The 19,364-nt window shown below is 44.2% G+C and overlaps 6 protein-coding genes across 7 annotated transcripts; 4 read left to right on the forward strand and 2 right to left on the reverse strand.

Annotated features, from left to right (window-relative positions):
• Positions 1 to 611: 611 nt before the first annotated feature.
• On the forward strand, positions 612 to 5,008 carry LOC117146568 (UPF0472 protein C16orf72 homolog). The gene is made up of 5 exons (XM_033312868.1): positions 612 to 1,233; positions 2,733 to 2,822; positions 2,894 to 3,080; positions 3,140 to 3,367; positions 3,671 to 5,008. Exons 1-5 carry the CDS (start codon positions 1,053 to 1,055, stop codon positions 3,792 to 3,794), a joined length of 810 nt encoding a protein of 269 aa, XP_033168759.1. The 5' UTR covers positions 612 to 1,052; the 3' UTR covers positions 3,795 to 5,008.
• Positions 5,009 to 5,252: 244 nt separating this feature from the next.
• Positions 5,253 to 9,097, reverse strand: LOC117146569 (NECAP-like protein CG9132). Its single transcript, XM_033312869.1, has 4 exons — positions 8,921 to 9,097; positions 7,544 to 7,940; positions 7,095 to 7,300; positions 5,253 to 7,029 (listed from the first exon to the last, which is right to left on the reverse strand). Exons 1-4 carry the CDS (start codon positions 9,001 to 9,003, stop codon positions 6,978 to 6,980), a joined length of 738 nt encoding a protein of 245 aa, XP_033168760.1. The 5' UTR covers positions 9,004 to 9,097; the 3' UTR covers positions 5,253 to 6,977.
• A 183-nt stretch (positions 9,098 to 9,280) lies between these two features.
• LOC117146572 (rab-like protein 3) lies at positions 9,281 to 10,374 on the forward strand. Its single transcript, XM_033312871.1, has 3 exons — positions 9,281 to 9,385; positions 9,449 to 9,967; positions 10,033 to 10,374. The coding sequence occupies exons 1-3, from the start codon at positions 9,325 to 9,327 to the stop codon at positions 10,290 to 10,292; spliced, it is 840 nt and encodes a 279-aa protein (XP_033168762.1). The 5' UTR covers positions 9,281 to 9,324; the 3' UTR covers positions 10,293 to 10,374.
• Positions 10,306 to 11,723, reverse strand: LOC117146570 (decapping nuclease DXO homolog). Its single transcript, XM_033312870.1, has 2 exons — positions 10,935 to 11,723; positions 10,306 to 10,850 (listed from the first exon to the last, which is right to left on the reverse strand). Exons 1-2 carry the CDS (start codon positions 11,627 to 11,629, stop codon positions 10,418 to 10,420), a joined length of 1,128 nt encoding a protein of 375 aa, XP_033168761.1. The 5' UTR covers positions 11,630 to 11,723; the 3' UTR covers positions 10,306 to 10,417.
• A 485-nt stretch (positions 11,724 to 12,208) lies between these two features.
• Positions 12,209 to 14,597, forward strand: LOC117147681. Of its 2 annotated transcripts, XM_033314660.1 has the most exons (3): positions 12,209 to 12,513; positions 12,591 to 13,841; positions 14,511 to 14,597. In XM_033314660.1, the coding sequence occupies exons 1-2, from the start codon at positions 12,281 to 12,283 to the stop codon at positions 13,804 to 13,806; spliced, it is 1,449 nt and encodes a 482-aa protein (XP_033170551.1). In that variant the 5' UTR covers positions 12,209 to 12,280; the 3' UTR covers positions 13,807 to 13,841; positions 14,511 to 14,597. The 2 variants fall into 2 exon arrangements, with proteins under 2 accessions (XP_033170551.1, XP_033170550.1); XM_033314659.1 differs by lacking the exon at positions 14,511 to 14,597 and having other exon boundaries at positions 12,210 to 12,513; positions 12,591 to 14,216.
• A 157-nt stretch (positions 14,598 to 14,754) lies between these two features.
• LOC117147680 (pickpocket protein 28) lies at positions 14,755 to 16,983 on the forward strand. The gene is made up of 4 exons (XM_033314658.1): positions 14,755 to 14,966; positions 15,070 to 15,736; positions 15,801 to 16,395; positions 16,494 to 16,983. Exons 1-4 carry the CDS (start codon positions 14,773 to 14,775, stop codon positions 16,853 to 16,855), a joined length of 1,818 nt encoding a protein of 605 aa, XP_033170549.1. The 5' UTR covers positions 14,755 to 14,772; the 3' UTR covers positions 16,856 to 16,983.
• Positions 16,984 to 19,364: the final 2,381 nt, after the last annotated feature.

A 19,364-nucleotide genomic window follows, 5' to 3' on the forward strand; every position in this document is an offset into this window, starting at 1 on the left:
CTGTAAAAGAATCGGGTAATGCACTAATTCAAGTTCTTAAATAGTATTGGACATATATATACATATGCAAATTGTTAATGGTTTAACAGATGGCAACATTATTTTTATGCATTTTTTACTGGTTCGCAAATTATATATATATATCCAGAGTGGAATATCGGAAAAATATACAAATATTACCAATTCAACACTAAAAACATTAAAGTTATATAGTTTTAATGTTCCAAAACGCAACATATAAAAAAGATTATTTTAATATCATAAAATCACTGTTTCAAGCACAAATAAAAGCTTGTAATAATGCTTTCCACAACTTTTAAATAACAATCTAAAATATTTACTTATATAAATATTTAAGGAACATAGTGATTCGCGAATGGTTCGCCAAATCAAACGAATTTTTAAGCCTAGAAGTCTTAAATTAGTTCCAAAATAAAATGCCACACTTCTTATTAAATTTATTAACTTTACATCATTCATTAGATGGAATTTTTATTTCCATTTTTACTATCTTTATTTTTAAAAGGAAAAAAGAAGTCACTGGTTCACCAGGATCAGAACCTGCTACCGGATTGAAAATCGAACTAGAATGCCAGCAGCGGTCGCTCGACAGTTTTTCCAGATCTAGCAACGCTGTCGCTGAGTGTCGTTCTTTTTTGTGCTGGTTTACTACGTAAAAGTGTTGCTCGCTCTGCGTTCGTGCGATAAATAAAATAGTATCATTCCCAACCGGGCGTCCAGAGTAGCCCCCTTCTTGGACAGACGGTCGAAACGAAGGATTGATATCCAATTTCCTGGCTAACACCAATATCGAAACCAAGAGTTTGGTCCAAAGTGCGTGCGAGTGTGTTGGTGCGTTTCGCTTCGCGTGTGAGTGTGTGTGTGTGTGCGTGTGTCGTCGTAGCAGCAGCGCCAGTGGAGGAAGAAGAAGCAGCAGCAGCAGAAAAGGAGCAGCGGAAGAAGAAGATTGTCCAGGCACATTTGCCGGAACGGGAACGAACCCGTAACTTGGAAGGGACACAAGGCGATAGAGCGCGTTAGTGGAGAGAGAAATGCAACAACAACCGGAGTCCGGAGGCGAGGAGAGCTGGCTGGAGGAGCAGTGTCACCGAGAAATCCACGGTCAGCACGATGAATACGAACGGGAGTTTGTGCGTCAGCGGGATAACAATCTGGGCACTGTTTGGGGAGCATTCCAGGATTCGGCCACCGCCGTTGCCCAGCTGTACAGAGGTGAGTTGATTGCGATGGCGAGGATTTGGGGGTTGGGTGGATATAGATCCCGTTATCCCTTCCAAGGGCGTAGGCTTCCATGCTTATTTTTTTGTTGCTATTCTTTGTGTTTCCATTCCGTCTGACTATCTGCGTCCGTGTGTTTGTTCGTGTGTGTGTGTGTGTAGTCTCTCTTCAAAAATAGTTTTGGGCGAGGTATTAATAGAACAGCCAGGAGAAAAAGAAGAAGAAGAGGAGGGGGTAGCAGCAGCCCGGCTTTCATCATGAAAATGCAACTTCCCTTTTCGCTCGCTCCTCAATACTACGCATTATCAAAATGCAGAAAGGGCTCCAGTGTTGCTTTTGTTGTTTTTGTTATGGTTTATGGGCCATGTTGTGGATGAAGGGGGGAGGGGGGAGAGGGATGCAATAGAACAGGGAGCAAAAGAACGAGAGAACGAGACGGTGCGAAAAGAGAGATGGCAAGTGCAATGGCAATCGAAAATAGGGAGAGCAAGAGAAAGAAAGGGGCAGAGGCGTCGCCGTTTAGAATTTTCATGCCCCCCATTTGTTGTTGCTGGCGACTGTGGTGTTGTTGCTGTTATTGTTGATATCATTAATCAACATGTGCGTACAGGCTCATCTGTTTGCTTGCGTGCGTGTGTGTGTGAGAGAGTCGAACAGCTGTTTTGCTTTCGTCATTGTTTTCGGCTAGCGAAATACAAAACAAAATGAAGTAGGGAAAATCGCTGTAAGATTAATCTCCCATGCTCTTTGCTTTCTCATTCTTGTTTTTTTTCTTTTTATTTTGCTTGCAAATAACTTCGAGTGCCTATTGCCATCCCTCTTGCACCGCATTCTTCCTCTTCCTCCGGGTCGATAACGGCTCTTCTCTTGCCTTCTGTCTCCCTCTCGTCCTTTTTCGTCCTTTCGTGCAGCAGGTGTGCAAGGAGCAGGGGTCAACCGTGAAGGGAGAGAATGAAAGAGGGAAGAAACGATCGACAGGTCGTAGGTGTTTGTTTCCATTGTTCACTTTCCACAAGGAAAAACGTCTTGCTGGGATTTCGTGTCCGCCATTTCATTCCACTATGTCCTTGCATCCTGTATATACATATATAATAATATTTCAGGAACATAGACAAAACATTTTTTATTTGTTTCCCAAAATTATACAAACAATAAGTTTGTCTATGTATCAATTTTCTTTCCATGAGGGTAATAACTAATAAATACCAGTAGTTTGGAAAAAGCGTGTGATATAAACATAATTATTGTCGAGTATTGCACTTTTATATTCCATAGTAGGGATTGGCTAGTTGAAACTGGATTCTTAGATCAATAACATCCAAGCTTTCGGATCAGTAATTCCACACCAATCTATCAAATTTCAAAAAAAAACCCACAAAAAAGGGGGGAATAATGACTTATTCGTATTAAAGGGATAAACCCATATATCAAATGTATGACCCTCAGAAGTACGATATTATATAATAAATAACATATTTCTCCATATTCCATAGAACGCTCATCGAACACATTTTCCTCGGATACAGGCGCCCTTTGGCTGCCCTTCCAGACCGCAGCTGGCACTGTGACAACACTCTACAAAGGTGAGTCCATGTCGCTTCTCCCAAAGCATCTGACTTGACTAATCCGATCCGTGTCCTCCGATCTCCTCCAGAATCATGTGATGGTCTCAAACGCACCAGCGACGCTGCCATTCAATGCGGCTACCAAAGACGCACTCGCGAATTGGCCGATTGGGCGCGTAGCAAAAAACGCCGCATGATACGTCGCGAGGATCTGTTGGCCTATTTGGCCGGAAAGCCACTACCGCCATCCAACTCAAATCCACATGCCAATCGTCGGTGAGTCGCCGTTGCCATTTGCACAATTAAAACTGCTCACCTTCGTCGGTTTCTTGCAGCTCACCGAAGCCGGAGCATCACCACCAGAGCGGCAGTGGTGGCTCTGGCCTGGGATTCCACGGCTCCGGACTGGGCCTGACCGGTGGTCCGCTCACAGCTGCCGGCGGTGGGCACTTGCTGTCCGCCGGAGCAGCCGGTGGCCGTCAGGAGGTAACGGGCGGTGCCCCCGGCGGCGGAATCGGCGATGACTTGCACACGTTCAAGGAGGCCTTGGTTTTGCGTCCCCGGTTAGTATTTATCAAGCATCTGCACAACGGGGCAGACATTTGAGATTATCAAGTTCTCCAGCCACTGCAAGTTTAGCTAATACCGAAAGAAATTTTTGAACAAGAAGCGGATCATGGAGACAGGAATTCATCCTGCATGGCAAACATAGTTTTTTGTGATCTTTTTTAAAATTTATAGACTGTCGAAAACATTCAGAAACTTAAAATGTTATTAGAGAATTTATGAACTTGTTTGCTCAGCAAACATTGTAGCTAGTCCAGAGCCAATTTAAAGATACCTAATCAGTGTCCTTTATATTTCAGTGGCCCGGAACTATTCGCATTTGTCGCCAACGAAATCGCGCGACACTGCAAGCGTCCCGGGAGTCCCATCGACGACAAAATGGACATTTGCCACTACAGTAGTAAACGCCAGCGCTTCATGTAATCCACAAGCAATTGCAATTGCGATCCCAGCCCAAAGCCAAGCTCCCGGTCACTAGGACACCATGTAACTCCACCTCGTCTAATTGAAAATGAAAATGGAAATAAAAAGGAAAAACATAAAGGCCACTGCGAGCGAATCGAGTCGAAGGCTTGCGAGAACGAGAACATAAGTAGTAACTTGATGTTAAGATTTTCAGTTTAAGAATTGCCTACCGTAAATATTTTTTTTAATAAAAGCAACCCACTTTTAGCCACCCACTTTGTGCACATTCATGCAGCAAATGTACGTAAAACACACAAAAACCACACACATGAATAGGGTTAAGTTATGTTTTAGTTGATAGCACTTAAGTGAAAAGTCATGTCGATGGTAATGACACCAGAAGGAAGATGTTTATGTTATAAGGATAATGCCGATGGTGGGCACAAACTGTTAATCATTGTCATCATGCATTAATGCGAACGGAGTGAAAAGCTTAGGAGTACGATATCTGTTATATGCCAGCTGTGCGTCTGATTTACGATTACGATTAAGCGAAGCGGTAATAGTGAATGGTATTGTAAAATGTATAACCCACAATATATTATACATATATATATTTTTTTTTGCATTATGCAAACCACAAATGAAGCTGTGTAAATAACAACAAAATAAGAGACACCCCCCAGAAATCCGAAGCAGAAATATAATGTTACATATTTATATATATACACTCTTTGTATATGCTACTTAAAGCCGCCTCATTTCATCCAATTTCCGAAACTTGCAGCTCAAAATGCCACAAATGTGGGTGTCCAACGAAATCGAAATTGTGCCCATGACTCATGGCGGTTGAGGGAGCTGAAAAGGAACTCCGACCCAACTATGGCTAATGCTCGGATGTGGAAACTAAAACTAAAACTATGATGTGCAATCCGTGGTGATTGTGACTTCAAGCAATCCAGGTTATACCAGATACCCCCCACATCTATTTATACATATATAGATAGCTATGTATATGAGTAGCATACGATGATGTAACATTGATCCACGTAGTTCGGTGAGAGAAATCCGGAGGCAGAGAATTACTAAAGCTAAATATTGAAGAGGGCAGCAAGCCGGATAAATTAATTGTGTATCGGCGCGAAGTCAAGAGTCGGGAATCGAAGTCCTATGAAAATATTGCGTTGTATTTGTATGTACTAAAAACTAAACGATTATTTAAAAAACGAAATCCATAAGAATGCCGAAAAACAATAACTTAATGCAAAGAACAACCGGCGAGAGATCCGAAAACAAAATTGTAAGTTAAATAAAAACGTATGAAAAAAAGAACAGAAAAATGCAAAGCAAAAGTGGTTTTTATTTAACAAGGGGCTGATTTAAACAAAGATTATAATTTAAACAAAGATTATATTTATCAGCGAGCTGGAGAATATCCATATCCATTTTACCCACAAAATTAAAATTGTTGTGGCATTTTACATTGAAATTCATTGCTATTTTTATTTCGTATTTCATTAATATTAATTACATTTCTTGTATATATCTTGTGTGTGTATATATATATATAATTTTATTTCCATGTAATTTATGTTTCGTTTGTTGTTTGTTGATTTTGTTGACTGCTCAAAGCTGGCGAATATGTTCGTTTCGAAGGTTATCTAAAATTAGTTACGAAAACTCAGGGAAAAAATATATATTCTGTTTGCAATTCTGGCCGGTTACACTGAGAACATAAACAGCGTTGAACCAGAAAATATATGTGGAAAATATCGTGTAATTTTCAAAAACAGAAACTGTCAGCCGCTTTTTAATCAAAAAATAATTGGCTGTCGGGGATAAATTCGCAAGTAAAATGGAGTCAACTCTTGTGTGCTTTCTCGTTGAAAGTAAGCAATAATTTAGCCAAAATTAACAATTAAAAAATAGCAGTTAACTGTTTCGAATACGAATACGTCCCCAGAAGACGCGAGCCGATCTTTCCACATAGTATATATATATATTTCTAAAGTTAAAGCGATGAAAATGTGTGCCAAAAGCAGCTCTTCTAATCATAAAACACTTATGGAACGAATAGAACGCGCTTTTTTTAAACTTTTCCTTTTTTTTTTAGGTTTTTATGTTATCTTTCAACAGCAACAGAAACGAGAGAGCATAGTTATAGGATATTGATTTGTGGTGATTTGTGGTCGGGGCTGAAACAACAATTCAGATATAGCAAGATTTACTTCTCTACAATTATGTGGTTTATTAAATACATATGGATATTCCATCATATTGTATATTATGTATATATAATTCATTTGATTTACTTAAACGCTATGCATGTGTGTGCCACTTTTGAAAACAGAACAAAATATATATATATGTATATATAATGACCTGATCCCGATTGCGAACCACTCAAATAATGTGAAACCATAAAACTGATCGCTTAATTCAATTCCGATTTCAAACAATGTGATTCGAGTTGGAAAACGGGAAACAGGTGCATAGATCTGCATAATTTCGGGTATTCCATATAAGGTAGGGGCTGTGAAACAAGTGGATCGGAGGGGGGGGAAGGGGGAAATTTGGAATAGAGTTAACAATAAATAAGATTGGCATGTAGTGCGTCCTATCGCTCATCTGCGGAATGTCCTTTTTTTACGTGCGTGTGTAAGTACTCAAAAGTTGAATAATTCACTTTAGTTTAGCTGTTGCAGTGTTCGTGTTCGTGTGTAACTTGATTTAAACTTAGTTTGCATATTTAATTGCATTATCTCGACGTTAACAAATTACATTTTAGTATAATTTCCATACAAATTATCGTTACTTTCACTTATACAATTAACAACCAGGCTAAATAGTTCGCTACAGATCCCCGCCCACTGAGAACTCCGCCCACGCTCATCGTACTCCTCCAACTAGAGCGAGACGCAACTACGCAGGCAGATAGAGAGAGAGAGAGAGAGAGGGAGGGAGAGTGGTGGGCGGGGAAACTAATACACAATTTCAATTGAATTATAAATCTTTAACTTTAACGCGTGACGCCTTTGCTGAATGTTATGTTCAATCTTTTGGTCTTGTTCAAAACGATAATAATTTGCTTGCAAATGGTGAATACAAAAAAAAAAAACATCTGAAGAGTCTTAAAACATAAAGTTCTGGGTGATAGGAGCGCAGCAGCAGGAGCAGCAGCAGGAACAGGATGATGTCTATCTAGAACTGCACCCAGTTGGCGTTGGACGCGTTCTGTTGTCCTTGGTTGCCGCTGGAAAACGAAGAATTGGCGATGTAAAGCTGATCTAGTTGGGAATAATCCCAGTTACAACTCACCCGGCTGATGCGTAGTCGGTCCATTCGGATCCTCCAGCGGCGGGTCTGTGGGCGGGCGAAACGCCGGGACTTTGCCGTACCGTCGTGGCTGGGGCGGCGGCCGGTGGCGGAGCGATCTTTCCAAGGCCACCGGGCGGCGGTGGCAGCACGCCCGAGGAGCCTTTGTTCTTGCCAGTGCGCGAGGATCCCTCGGAGCCATCCTTTTTCTGAAACAAGCAACGAAATTCCGACACATTAAGCAAGTTCCATTCTGCGGTTCTTTGGTTTTGAAAGCGTTATCATCGGTCATAAACATAATGATCAAGTTTCAACATCTCAGCAACTCAGATTTGATGATTAAGCAAAATGAGTGGCTCGGATGGGGAAGTCTTCTCTCCCAGAAATAGCTGATATAGCAGCAGATTGCTTATGGCAATGATTGCTTGGCAATGCAATGCAGCTGAACCCACCGTTATCCTCATGTTGATCTTGATGGTCTCGCCCTCCTTGAATCCCAGATCCAGCTCCTGCTTGGGCTCCGTCTTCTCCTTCTCGATCTGCTCCTGGTTCTTCACCCACTTGAAGTGGTCCTGCAGCGCCACATTCAGATCGAACGAATCGGATCGATCGCCGAAGCCGAGGCCCAGGAATGCCGACCGTCCATTATCGTCCTGCACGCGGATGACAAAGTAGCGGGAGCTGTCGGAAACCGCCTCGATGGCCACGCCGGGATATGTGTCGATGGGGCAGTTGGCGAACAGGGCACCACTGGTCTTGTCCTCCAGCTTGAGGATGACGGCGGTGCCCTTGGCCACCAGTCGCATCCTGCCCGTCCAGGTGGGCTCCTTTAAGTTCCAATCTCCCGCTCTGCGAATAGGATAAATCACTTAGAATGCTACTCTTCTTCGTCTGGCGGAAATTGTATGCGCAAACTGATAAGAAAGGTTAAATATATTATTTAGGTCTGAAGATCTGGCAGAAAATGAACGACTTTATCTGGCGTTTCTAGTCTAAGAATGCGTTCAGTTTCCATGCTATCTGCTAGAAATTCCATTACTTGGCAAAATTACGAGCATATAGGCTGTTGTTGTAGTTGTAATAAGTTAATAGATCTTATAAACTCCACTTAATATCACGATGATCAGGGATTTGTGAGGAATTCTTGCATATTATGATCCTAAGATTATATATATATATATATACAGATATAATTGCTCTATATGTTGTAAGATAATTGTTATTACGATATATTTAAGCCATAATTTGCAATAGAAAAACCGGTGGAATGTGGTTCTTTGTGGATTAATTCGCCTGGCATTCGATTAATGGATCGTTCGCAGCCATTTAATTGTAGTATACCCCAATATTTGAGTTATTTCGATAATTTGTGTTATTTGCTCACCTGAGCGCAGTTAACTGTGAAATGAACAGCAACAAAAGGAAAACAAAGAGAGTGGCTGCAAATAGCAACAATTACACGCACGCCAGCGAAGCTTTTTCGCTGCCCCCCATTTCTTTCTGTGTGTTTATCTGTTTTTTTTTTTTTTTGTGTTTTTGTTTTTGGCTCCCTGATACGTGTAAGTGAAAATGTTCAACAATAATTCAGGGAAAAAAATCAATTGGAATTGAACTTCACAGTCTCAGCAGCAGAAGTCGTGCTGCCTTTAACCTTGACTTTTCTTAGAAAAACATAATTAATGCATTCCCGCACACTTATATATTTAGTTATATGTGCAGCGAGTGAGCGTTGAAATGCACGAAGAACTTTCAATTTTGATGGCAGAAAATCAAAAGAAAGGGGCGAAAAAAAGTAGTCACCTGGTCTGCCAGCCGATTTGTCGACTTACCTGTAGCCTCGATTGCTCGCACGGGGCGGTATTTTGTAGATAAACACCTCCGGCTTCACGATCAGCACACTTTCGTATTCCATCTTATTCGAAGTTCAGATAAATTTGATTTTGTTTATTATCTGAATCTTGCCAAGTGTTTTTTTAAGCTTTAGCCAGTGTGACCGGCGGGCGATAGTCTGTATATGCCAAGCGACCCTCGAAAATATACCAACACAAAAGTGGTGAACATTATTTTTAAATTTATATTATAAACTATTAAATTAATTAAATGGTTAAGCATTTACAGTTCAAAGCTAATGTTTTTTGGAAAATTACAATCTTATAGTTGAGCTATCACTGAAATTTGTGTCATTGTTTTTTAGTAGTTTTTATTAAATACCAGTGTGGCTGCAACCAATAAAATGGGGTCCAATCAAAAGGTGATGAATAATCGAGTGCGCATTGTTGTGGTTGGCGATTCTGGTAAATAATGGGCTCCAAACGCTCTCCGTGCCACTAATCCTCTCGAGAATTCCCCCTACACAGGTGTGGGCAAGACCTCCCTGACGCACCTGATCACCCACAATGAATCCCTCATCCGGCCCGGCTGGACGGTGGGCTGCAACATCCAGGTGAAGATACATCCGTTCAGGGAGGGCACCTCCCGCGAGTGTCCCTACTTCGTGGAGCTGTTCGATGTTGGGGGCTCGCTGAACCACAAGAACACGCGCAGCGTCTTCTACGCGGGCATCGATGGGATCATTCTGGTGCACGACCTCACCAACGCCAAGTCGCAGAGGCAGCTGATCGACTGGCTGTACGAGATCGTCAACAAGGAGGGCAAGGATACGAACAAATCGAACGGCAACTCCATGCCGCCATCGCCGCCCAGCCCGCTGAGCAGCTGTTCATCGGACACCCCCGGCACGGACGGCCACATTCTCTTCGACATGGAGGAGTTTATGGGCGCCACGCAAACGCCCATCCTGGTCATGGGCACCAAACTGGACCTAATGGACGAGAAGCGCCACCCTAAGATGGGGGTGAAGAAGCCGGGCGGAATAGGTGCCTCCTAATATGACATATAACAAATGCTTCCTCCTTACGTTATCCATTTTATTATCCCCCAGCCGATAAGTGTGGAGCCGAGGAGATTTGGCTAAATTGTCGCAACAGTCGCAGCCTGGCCGCTGGAACCACTGATGCCGTGAAACTGTCCCGCTTCTTCGACCGCGTTATCGAAAAGCGCAAGGCGCTGCGCGCAGCCCTTGCATTCGGAGTGAGCAGCCCCAACGCCGTCAGTCCGCCCGACAGGCGACGTTTTGGCCCGACCAGTGACATAATGGAAGCCAGCGTCTTGCCCCTCCTGGATACCAACGACCTCAAATGACTTATCCATTCAATTCAGTAGTTCTAAGTCGGGTTGTATATATCGTACGAGAAGCATTAAAAAAAAGCATGATTAAATCAGACTTGCTGTTGTTAAGAAAATGTCATACATTGGAAGGAAATCCCTTAGGTGCGCGTTTTGAGCAAATCTCGATACCAGTCGGGCAGTATTTGGTGTTCCGCACCGCGCAGCACTTCGTAGTTGGCGCGCTTGTCGCTAAAAGTCACCTGGACCACCGCAAACGGATCGTTAATGGTCAGCAGCAGCTTTTTAAGATTCCGCAGAAACTCTTCCAGGTACCAAGTCATTGCCGATGGACTCCACGGCTTGTTGCGGGTCAGTGTGGGCACATCGATCTTTTCGATCTTCTGCATCATGCCCTTGGTGTCGCGCAGTCCCACGTAGAGCGTCGTGATGTCCACCAGGAATGATTGACTCCACCAGTTGGCAGACTTGAACGAATTGAAGCTGCGCGTTTGGTACTTGTTCATATTCAAGGCGCTGGTCTTCAGCTCCACGAATTTCAAGGATTCGAGCACTTTGCGATCTTTGAAGTCACTATGGGATTCGTGTAAGTGTATACACAAATAAAGAATGGTTGGACCATTAATCATTCGTAAGTATAAACCCTGGACCACTCACACTGGCTCCATGCTGTCCACACAGTCCAATTCGGCGCCGTATAGCATCGAAATCCCGGCCAGATTAGTGTGGAACACGCCCATGAACTCCTCTGCCTCGTTGACCGGCACATTGGTCACCGGTTTGCCTTGCGCCTGGGCACTGGTCAGGTACTGCTCGAACTTGAAGCCCCAGGAGCACATGTCCCGCTGTGCCTTGGTCATGTTCGCGTTCTCCACCTGCTGCTCTAAGGTTTCCTCCTTGCACATGTAGATGTTGCCGTTCAGGAGCGTCGCCTTGACGCGGAAAGTGCGATTATCATACTGCAGGCACATTATCTGCCGCAAAATGCCGCGCAGCGTTACAAAGTCGCTGTCCAGACGTAGATATCCCGCATCGGAGCTCCCCTGGAGGAGCAGCTCCTTCTGGTGATGCTTGATGTAGAGCAGCATATTTTCCAGATCACGTTTGCCGTTCTCGGCGGGCTTGCGGATCACATCCTCTATACCCCCGTTAAGATCGAACGGCAGCGGTGGCCACGGTTGACCAGCCAAGTAGCTGGCGCAGCTGGCGTCGTCCACAAATTCCCGGCTAGCGTTTATGCTGCACACGCCGATGCACTCCGGGTGGCTAACCGAGGGAAACGGCCTATTGTACATCGCGCCCAGCCGGTGCTGCTTCCAGGGCACACTGATGAAGCCCGTGTTCTCGCTCATTTCCTTCGCCTCCACGGATTTTCCAAGTTCAAACAATAATAATCCGGGAAATCAAGCTTTTAAATGTAGAGGTGGAGAAACATTGACGCTAACATCGAAAAATCATAAGCATCTCTATTTTCCAAGAATCATCGATGTTTTTCCATCTCTAAGAAAAGTGTTTAAATTGTAAGTATTCATAATTTTCCTTATTTTTTGAAATTATTAATAGCATATTGCAAATGTAATGTGACTTGCTGGTGGTGTCGGTATCGATGATTCTCCACCTCAAAATAGGCGGGCTAAGGCCTTCGCACATTGTTGCGGTGAGAATCAAGTGTAGGCGATTATTATCGAAAGCTAAATTGTATTAAAAATGGCAATATATATCTGATGTGTATGTGCTTATTTATTTAAATTTAATGAGTGAACGTTTATGATGATAAAACCTCGATTAAGAGTAGAATTCTTGACTCTTCGATTTGCTTCATATTCTGTTTGAGCACGACTATTCACCACGAGGTATTTACAAGCTTAAATCAAACAATTTGTGTGACCACAGTCATGGAAATCTAAGAATATACTAAATACCAAAATAACACGAAATACAATTCGGTTTTGTTCTTATATTTGTTTTTATGTTTATTTGTAACCACCAAACGTGGCTGGCAAATGAAGCATCTCCTGGAGGATCCCTCGGTCCTGGCCGACCTGCAGGTGCTGCCGGATAAGACCGGTGGTGTACAGGATCGTCAGGAGGCCGCCAAAAATCCTGCAGAGAATTCCATGCCCGACAGAGATTTGCCGGCTGCTGAAGGCGATTTGCTAAGCGATAAGGATACTCTGGGCCAGCTGGCCTGCAGTCTGTACAAGCTGTCCAAAAACGACCACATAGTCATCGATCGGTGGGTAGTAATCCCTGTTTTTAGTGCTTTCATTCACCTTCTCTGATCACTTTCCGTAATCTTTGAATCCTGTGCAGAAAGCGCCATCAAGTGATTCGCACGGATGCGGCGACACAACAGATAACGATTTACCGCTGTCCGGATCCTGCCGTCATGGGAATTCGCCCGGCGATAGAGAAAAATGCCCAGAATCCGCCGCCCAAAGTGGGTAGACCATCGAAAAGAGCCTGTGCGGTTGCCACAGCTCCTGTGGCGAAAAAACCAACACTAGCGGAGCAAAAACCTCCTCCCGACATCCATCGCACTAGATCCGGTCGCCAGGTGCGCAGCTTGATGCCGCAGCCCGCTCCCGTGACCAGTGGCTCAGCGGTGGAGCCAAGTTCTGTCCGCATGCTTGAGATGCTGGTGGCCGACTTGCGGGACAAGGACTACAAGGCACCCATGGCAGCGCCGAAAAGCACGAGTGTTAGCAGCAACGTCAGTATAAGCCAGGAGCCGACCACAACGGCAACCACCCAACGAGCCGTGCCCAAAAATGCCGTTTGTCCCGGCTGTGGAAAGATCTTTTTGGGACGCCGTCTGCAGCGTCACTTTGTCAAATTCCCAGAGCACATGCCGCGTCCGGTCGAGCAGACACCACCTGTAGCTGCAGCTGCAGCCACAGTACCATCAACAGCGCCTCCTTCCTCGACGCCATCGCTGTTCGGCCTTCTGACCGCCCAACTGCAGCGGCATTCGCATCTCAGCGAGGAACAGCGCTCTGATCTCTTTCTTAACGAACTTAACGACTTCGTGGAGCAGCTGCAGTTGCGCAGCCAACGGCTTATACGGAATACCTCTGGACTGCATTTTGTAAATGCACGAATTGCACGAGTTTTGGGAATACCCGAGGGACAGTATGCGCTGGATATGTCCGCCATGGAGTCGCCGCTGGCACCGATGCCGGAATCAGAGGGAGCAGCCTTGGTTGCCGGCAGCGGTAGTGAAGGAGCCCGCAATCTGGTGGTCTACGCAGAGTTGAGCATGTCGCTGGACGATCCGCTTACTGACGAGGCTGCACAGCGTCTCAATCTATCGGCGGGCGGTCAACTTCATCCGCCTTCCGAGGAGAGTCTGCTTAGAAACGTCAGCGATCTTATGCAGCCGCCAGTGGCAACGGCTCCTCCGACTGTGAACCATGGCTACGATCATGCCAGCGATAATGCCGTGGAGGCCCTGACCATGAAGGAAACGCCCAACACGGAGGCCATTCTCGATCTCAACGTGGACTTCTTCCAGTTCAATCCGAACTAGCAATGGAGATGAAGAATCCTATGATAGAGTGAAAGGTATTTCAACTACTTTTTATCTTGAACACAGAAAAGGTTTTAAAATATGAAAGATTAAAACATTTATTTTATTTTCATATTGCATGAAGAAAGTCTCTGAAAATTGAAACGAATTTTTCTAAGTAGATTATTAATGGATAAATATGTAAATATAGAAATAAGGGATCTCTTTGATACATTTTTGTATGGTATTTTGAATTTTTATTGAATATTAATATTGAAATTGTATACTTTGAAAAGTAACCAAATGAAAAGCCAAATATCTAGGCCAATGTAAATGGTTGAGTGGCAAAAACGCCGCATGTTGATGGAGATTATTTATGAAGAACTTAACTGGCTAACGAAAGATGCCTATTAAATGAATTTAGCATCCCAGAGTTTTGAAATTGATGCGTTATTATTTGCTGGAACATTTGGCGGTGATTTAAAAATCTTGGCCAATTTAGTTTAATGTACTTATGCCGCTTTTCATATTTGTGTTTACTGCACATCAATTAAATTGATCGCAATTTTAATGGCGTTCAGCTAAATGGTAAATTTCTGCGAAAACATATTATTGCTTTTAGTACAAAGCTGCTGCTAAAATAAATCCCTTTCAATACCTGTGTGTATTATAATTTCCAGAATATCTCTATTGAAAAGCGTGCGTGTATCCATGTTTACTTTCAGGTGTAAAGTTTATTTGCCACGATGTAATCGTATTTTCTGGCCATCCGCTTGACTTTCGAAATTCGCGGAGGATGGCAATGGGGTGGCTAAAATCAATTTGGCAGTTATCACTGCAAATGGACGACCGTGTTTGCCCTGGTTCAATATGATTAAAGCTGATGACCGCCATGGAATTGCACCTGAAAGTGCCGTCCACTTGGATGGCAGTCAGCGAGTGACCTATAAATAGTGCAGATCCAAGGAAGTGCGGACGCAGTGCATCATGAGGACGTTGACGGAGAGCAGGCGGCGCCACAGCGGCTCCTCGGCGTGCAAAAAGGACTCCGAGTCGGATGACGATGAGAATACCATCTGTAGCAGGGCGGCCATCAAGAGGAGTGTGGTCTACTATCTCAAGAACAGCACTCTCCATGGATTAAAGTACATCGCCGAAGAGAGCATCACCATTCCGGAACGGTACGTAAGCAAGGTAGCCGAATCGATCAGCCTGTCCGTCCGTATGAACGCAGAGATCCCGGACACTAATAGCTTATAATTATTATTTTATATCGCCTTTCAGCATCTTTTTTGGTCTTGCCTTTGTGCTGGTGGTAATCCTTTCTGGGTTCTTCATATCCAACGTGTACGTAAAGTGGAGTGCCTCGCCCATAATCATTTCGACCAGTGCCAAGCAAAAGCTGACCAGCAATATGCCCTTTCCGGCGATCACGATCTGTAATCTCAACCAGGCGCTGCTCAGCAAAGTGGATCGCATTGGCCGGACCAGCACGAATTTCTCGCTGCTAATGGGTCTGTGTGACCAGGGCGGGGACACGACCATCTCGTACATCGGCACCTGGAAGTACTTCAAAGCGATCCTGGTGGACGTCGCCCAGCCGTGCGAGAAAATGCTGCTGTACTGCAGCTTCGGATCGCGGGAGGAGGACTGCTCCTGGCTCTTCACCTCCATACTGACGGACGATGGGCTGTGCTGCAACTTCAATGCCCTGCATCCGTCGTATCTTATACGGAACTACAGTGACGATGTGCGGCTGGAGACGGCTCATCCGAATACCCGCTATGAGCCCATCGATTGGACACCGGAGAAGGGTTATGCCCGCAATTTGCCAGAGTTCTACTTTCCGCGCACCTCGGGTGGCACGGGCATCCGCATGGGTCTAACCGTCGTGCTGAACGCCTCCATAGCGGAGTACTACTGCACCAAGTCGATGAGTGTCGGTTTCAAGGTGGGATGCGTCGCATAGTATTTGGTCAACTATTTACTACTGTTTGTATAAATCCGCTTTGAAGGTCCTCGTGCACAATCCCGCCGAACTGCCGAAAGTGAGCAACTATGGCTTCGTTGTGACCGCGGGACGCGAGGCACGGATACCCATCGAACCCGTCTACGAGGATGCCCTGCCCACGATACGGTCCATCAAGAAATCGGTGCGTCGCTGCCTCTTCTCCGATGAGAATGACCTGGCCTACTATCGGACATATTCGCGTAAGAACTGCGAGCTGGAGTGCGAGGCGAAGTTGCTGCTCCGCGAGTGCAGCTGTGTGCTGTACTATCTGCCCCGGATCGATCCGCTGGCCAGGGTGTGCGGACCCAACGATAATCAGTGCACGGATCGGGTGCAAACCGAGATCGAGTCCTCACTGACGAATCTATCCTGCGAGAGCTGCTGGCCGGGTTGCTTCGAGCTCACCTACAAGGCCACACTTTCGACGGCGTCGATCGTTTCGGATCCACGATTTCAGGCCGGCGAGAATCTACCCGCCAATATCTTCCACGGGCCATATAGCAATGCCAGCGAGATTTCGATACTGCACTTCTACTACATGACCAACATATTTCGCAGCACCACCAAGTCCGAGATGTTTGGCTTTACCGAATTCTTGTGTAAGTTCTTGTTCTTCGAACATAATGAAAAAGAGGTCTAAACTAAGATACTTTCTTTTAAGATGCTCTTAATTATATTTAATTTTTTAACTTACCAGCTAATACGGGCGGCCTCTTGGGACTTTTCATGGGCTTCAGCATTTTCTCGGTGATCGAGATCTTCTTCTACATCACTGTCCGTCCGTACTGCGCCTCGCGGACACTCCGGCAGCGCCACAAACGCCGCCTGGAGCAGCTGCGCTGGCTGACGCCGGTCCGGTTGCCCGTCCGCAGAGCACTGCGCCGCAATCGAGGTGGTCTGCTCCAGAATCCGCCGCCGCCGGCGTACAGTGATCTGCAGAAGAGCCGCGGGAAACTGGACAAGCCGGAGCCAGGCAAGCGGAAGCTTTGGCGGATGCTGCAAGTGCGGCCAGTGGATCGGGTGGATGAGGAACTGCCCACCTATCCCTACTTGGACTAAGTTTAAGTAGGTACTAAGTACTAAAAACAAAAGAAGCAAGCTGAAAGCTATAAAGTTGCTTCATATTTGAAAGTTATTAAAGAACCCATGTTGTTGCGATGCAATAAAAAATCTTATTAAAAACTAAAGAATACAATAGCACCAAAAATTTAATATTCTTAAAGGGAAACACAGAAATTTCTCTCTCTGTAGCCACGTTTCCCATATTCTTATTTATTGTTCTTCTTGCATAGGCGAATGTTTATGGCCCAGAAAACAGTACAACAATAAATAAATCCACGGCAAAGACAACAAAAAATAAAGGGCAACGAACGCTGAATCCACGGGTAAAATGACCTCAGTTGACACTGAAAAAAAAAAACTATATCTGTGCGAAGAAACAACAAAAAGCCTAGTTTAATAAAAGCAGTTCAAAGTGCGACATTCATGGGCATTGCACTAAGAAAGAAAGTCAAGTTCATATTGAAAGCACTTATAGGACTTACCCACTTTTTCGCTGCGTGTAGGTAGGCTGCGCCGGAAATTCGGACTGCGCCCTCTGCGATTGCGGATATCGGCTAATGGCGCTAATCGCCACGCGACTTCAATTTTAATTGATACCAAACTCAGTTTCTAACGCTGCCCTTACAAAGTGAAAAGGAAACAATGCTTGCTTATAAAATAAATTTAAAAAATTAAATACATAATTTTTTTATAAATATTTTCACGCATATATGCTATAAGTTAATTAAAGTGCGTACTCTAAGCTTAATAAACAAATAAATGCAATAACTTTTATACATAATTTTCAGAATATGTTAGTTACTCATACAAAACATTTAAATATAAAAATAAGTTTTAAACTTAAGCATATACTTTTTTCAGGGCATTCACAGTTCGTCTTGGCCATCGTATTGCCCTTGTTTTGCTTTGGCCGCATTGTGTGTCAATTGAAACTTAATTGAGAGACCATTTTGGTATTGGCCAAATTTTGTTCCGGACTTCTGTCCGTTTTGGCCAACGAAATTCGAACATGAAACGAGCAAGAATTTCGCAGGGCTGATGTCACTCCTCCGCCGCTATGCTTTCCCAAATTTTAACGAGCCGCTTTCGGGGGAGGATTGATGAGACCACAAGTGACACCACCACTCAAGTCCAGTGCTCTGTGGGATCTCCTGAGAATTGAGAATCCTCACCCATCAATGTCAAGTGGAGTGTGTGTCTGTTTCTGCGAGTTCTCGACTTCACATCTCGCATCGCTCTAAGTACATAAGTGCCTTATTTCGCTACATTCCCCCCACAATACATTTCTATTTCAGATACTGCCTCTTTTAAGTTTTTTTTCCGTTTTTTTTTTTGTGGTAAACCCCACCAGCTCGAGGATCTTTATTACACGGCCAGATGGAATATCTCACATAGCGCTTGCATCTACAGTTCTATTTTACTCTTTTCGATATTCTTCGATTTTTGGGATCCTCCTCTTTTTCGAATGGGGATTGTAAACAAACAAGTGGCGGATTGTTTATGGGCTTAGTCAGTGAAGTAGTGGGCAAAATGGGGATGGGGATGCCTTAAGATTCAATGACTTTCTCAAAATATCGAAGTGCATGCGTATCCTACAAATTCTACATTAAATTGAATATTTGAAAATGCATTTCATGGAGTTTTGAGAGTATTTCTTGCTATAGCAGTTTCTAAATAGGGATTGTAAAAGGTTTTATATGCATATATTATATATATATGTTTTAGCCACCCCTTGTGACCACAAATTTCAAACTTTAGCTACGCTACTTGTTGGCCAGCCCATAAACTCTACTTTTCGCCATTCGGTTGCTCTGAATAATCCACGTATGTTTCGGACTATATATGTATATATATCTATCTCGGAACATTTCACTTTCGCCGGCTGTTGGCTTGGGACCTCCAGTTTTATGGGCGATATATATTTTCTCTGTCCGTGATTCATGGGATTCATGCCACCACAGACATTCCCGCAAACTAACATGTGTCCGCCGGTTCCTGGAATTGGAAAGAAAGAAATCCGCCGGAATGGATTACAGATCTTGGATTAGTTATGAATTTCTGCTGTCTGCTGTCTTATGTACGGAATTCCTAGCTATGCAAGAAATTACTTCAGGCAGAACTTTCTTAACTTCCTTAGTACTCTGTAAATAAAACTGATTAATGGCCAGCCACATTGCTCATACGCAGCGTAGGTCTTCTATGCACTGTGATGTTTCGGGTCGTTTAATTGTGGTTAAATAAAACAGTGACATGCATCGCTCACCTACACGGAGAACTGAGAGAAGCACCGGCAACGGGAGTCATTTCCTTTTGGTTATTTATCTTATTTGGACAGTGCGTTGCGAAATTATAAGACATGTGCCTACTATTGGCGTTCTAAAGCTTAAACCGAAATTGTTAAATTCTATTAGCCATATAAGATGATGTAAGCAAAGTACACACTCGTGCTATTTCCCTAGCCTTACATGTCTGTCGCGCACTGTCGCTGGTTGCTTAAATGTTTATG

The sequence above is a fragment of the Drosophila mauritiana genome, chromosome X (genome assembly GCF_004382145.1).
Source record: "Drosophila mauritiana strain mau12 chromosome X, ASM438214v1, whole genome shotgun sequence".
In the NCBI taxonomy this organism is placed as follows: domain Eukaryota; kingdom Metazoa; phylum Arthropoda; class Insecta; order Diptera; family Drosophilidae; genus Drosophila; species Drosophila mauritiana.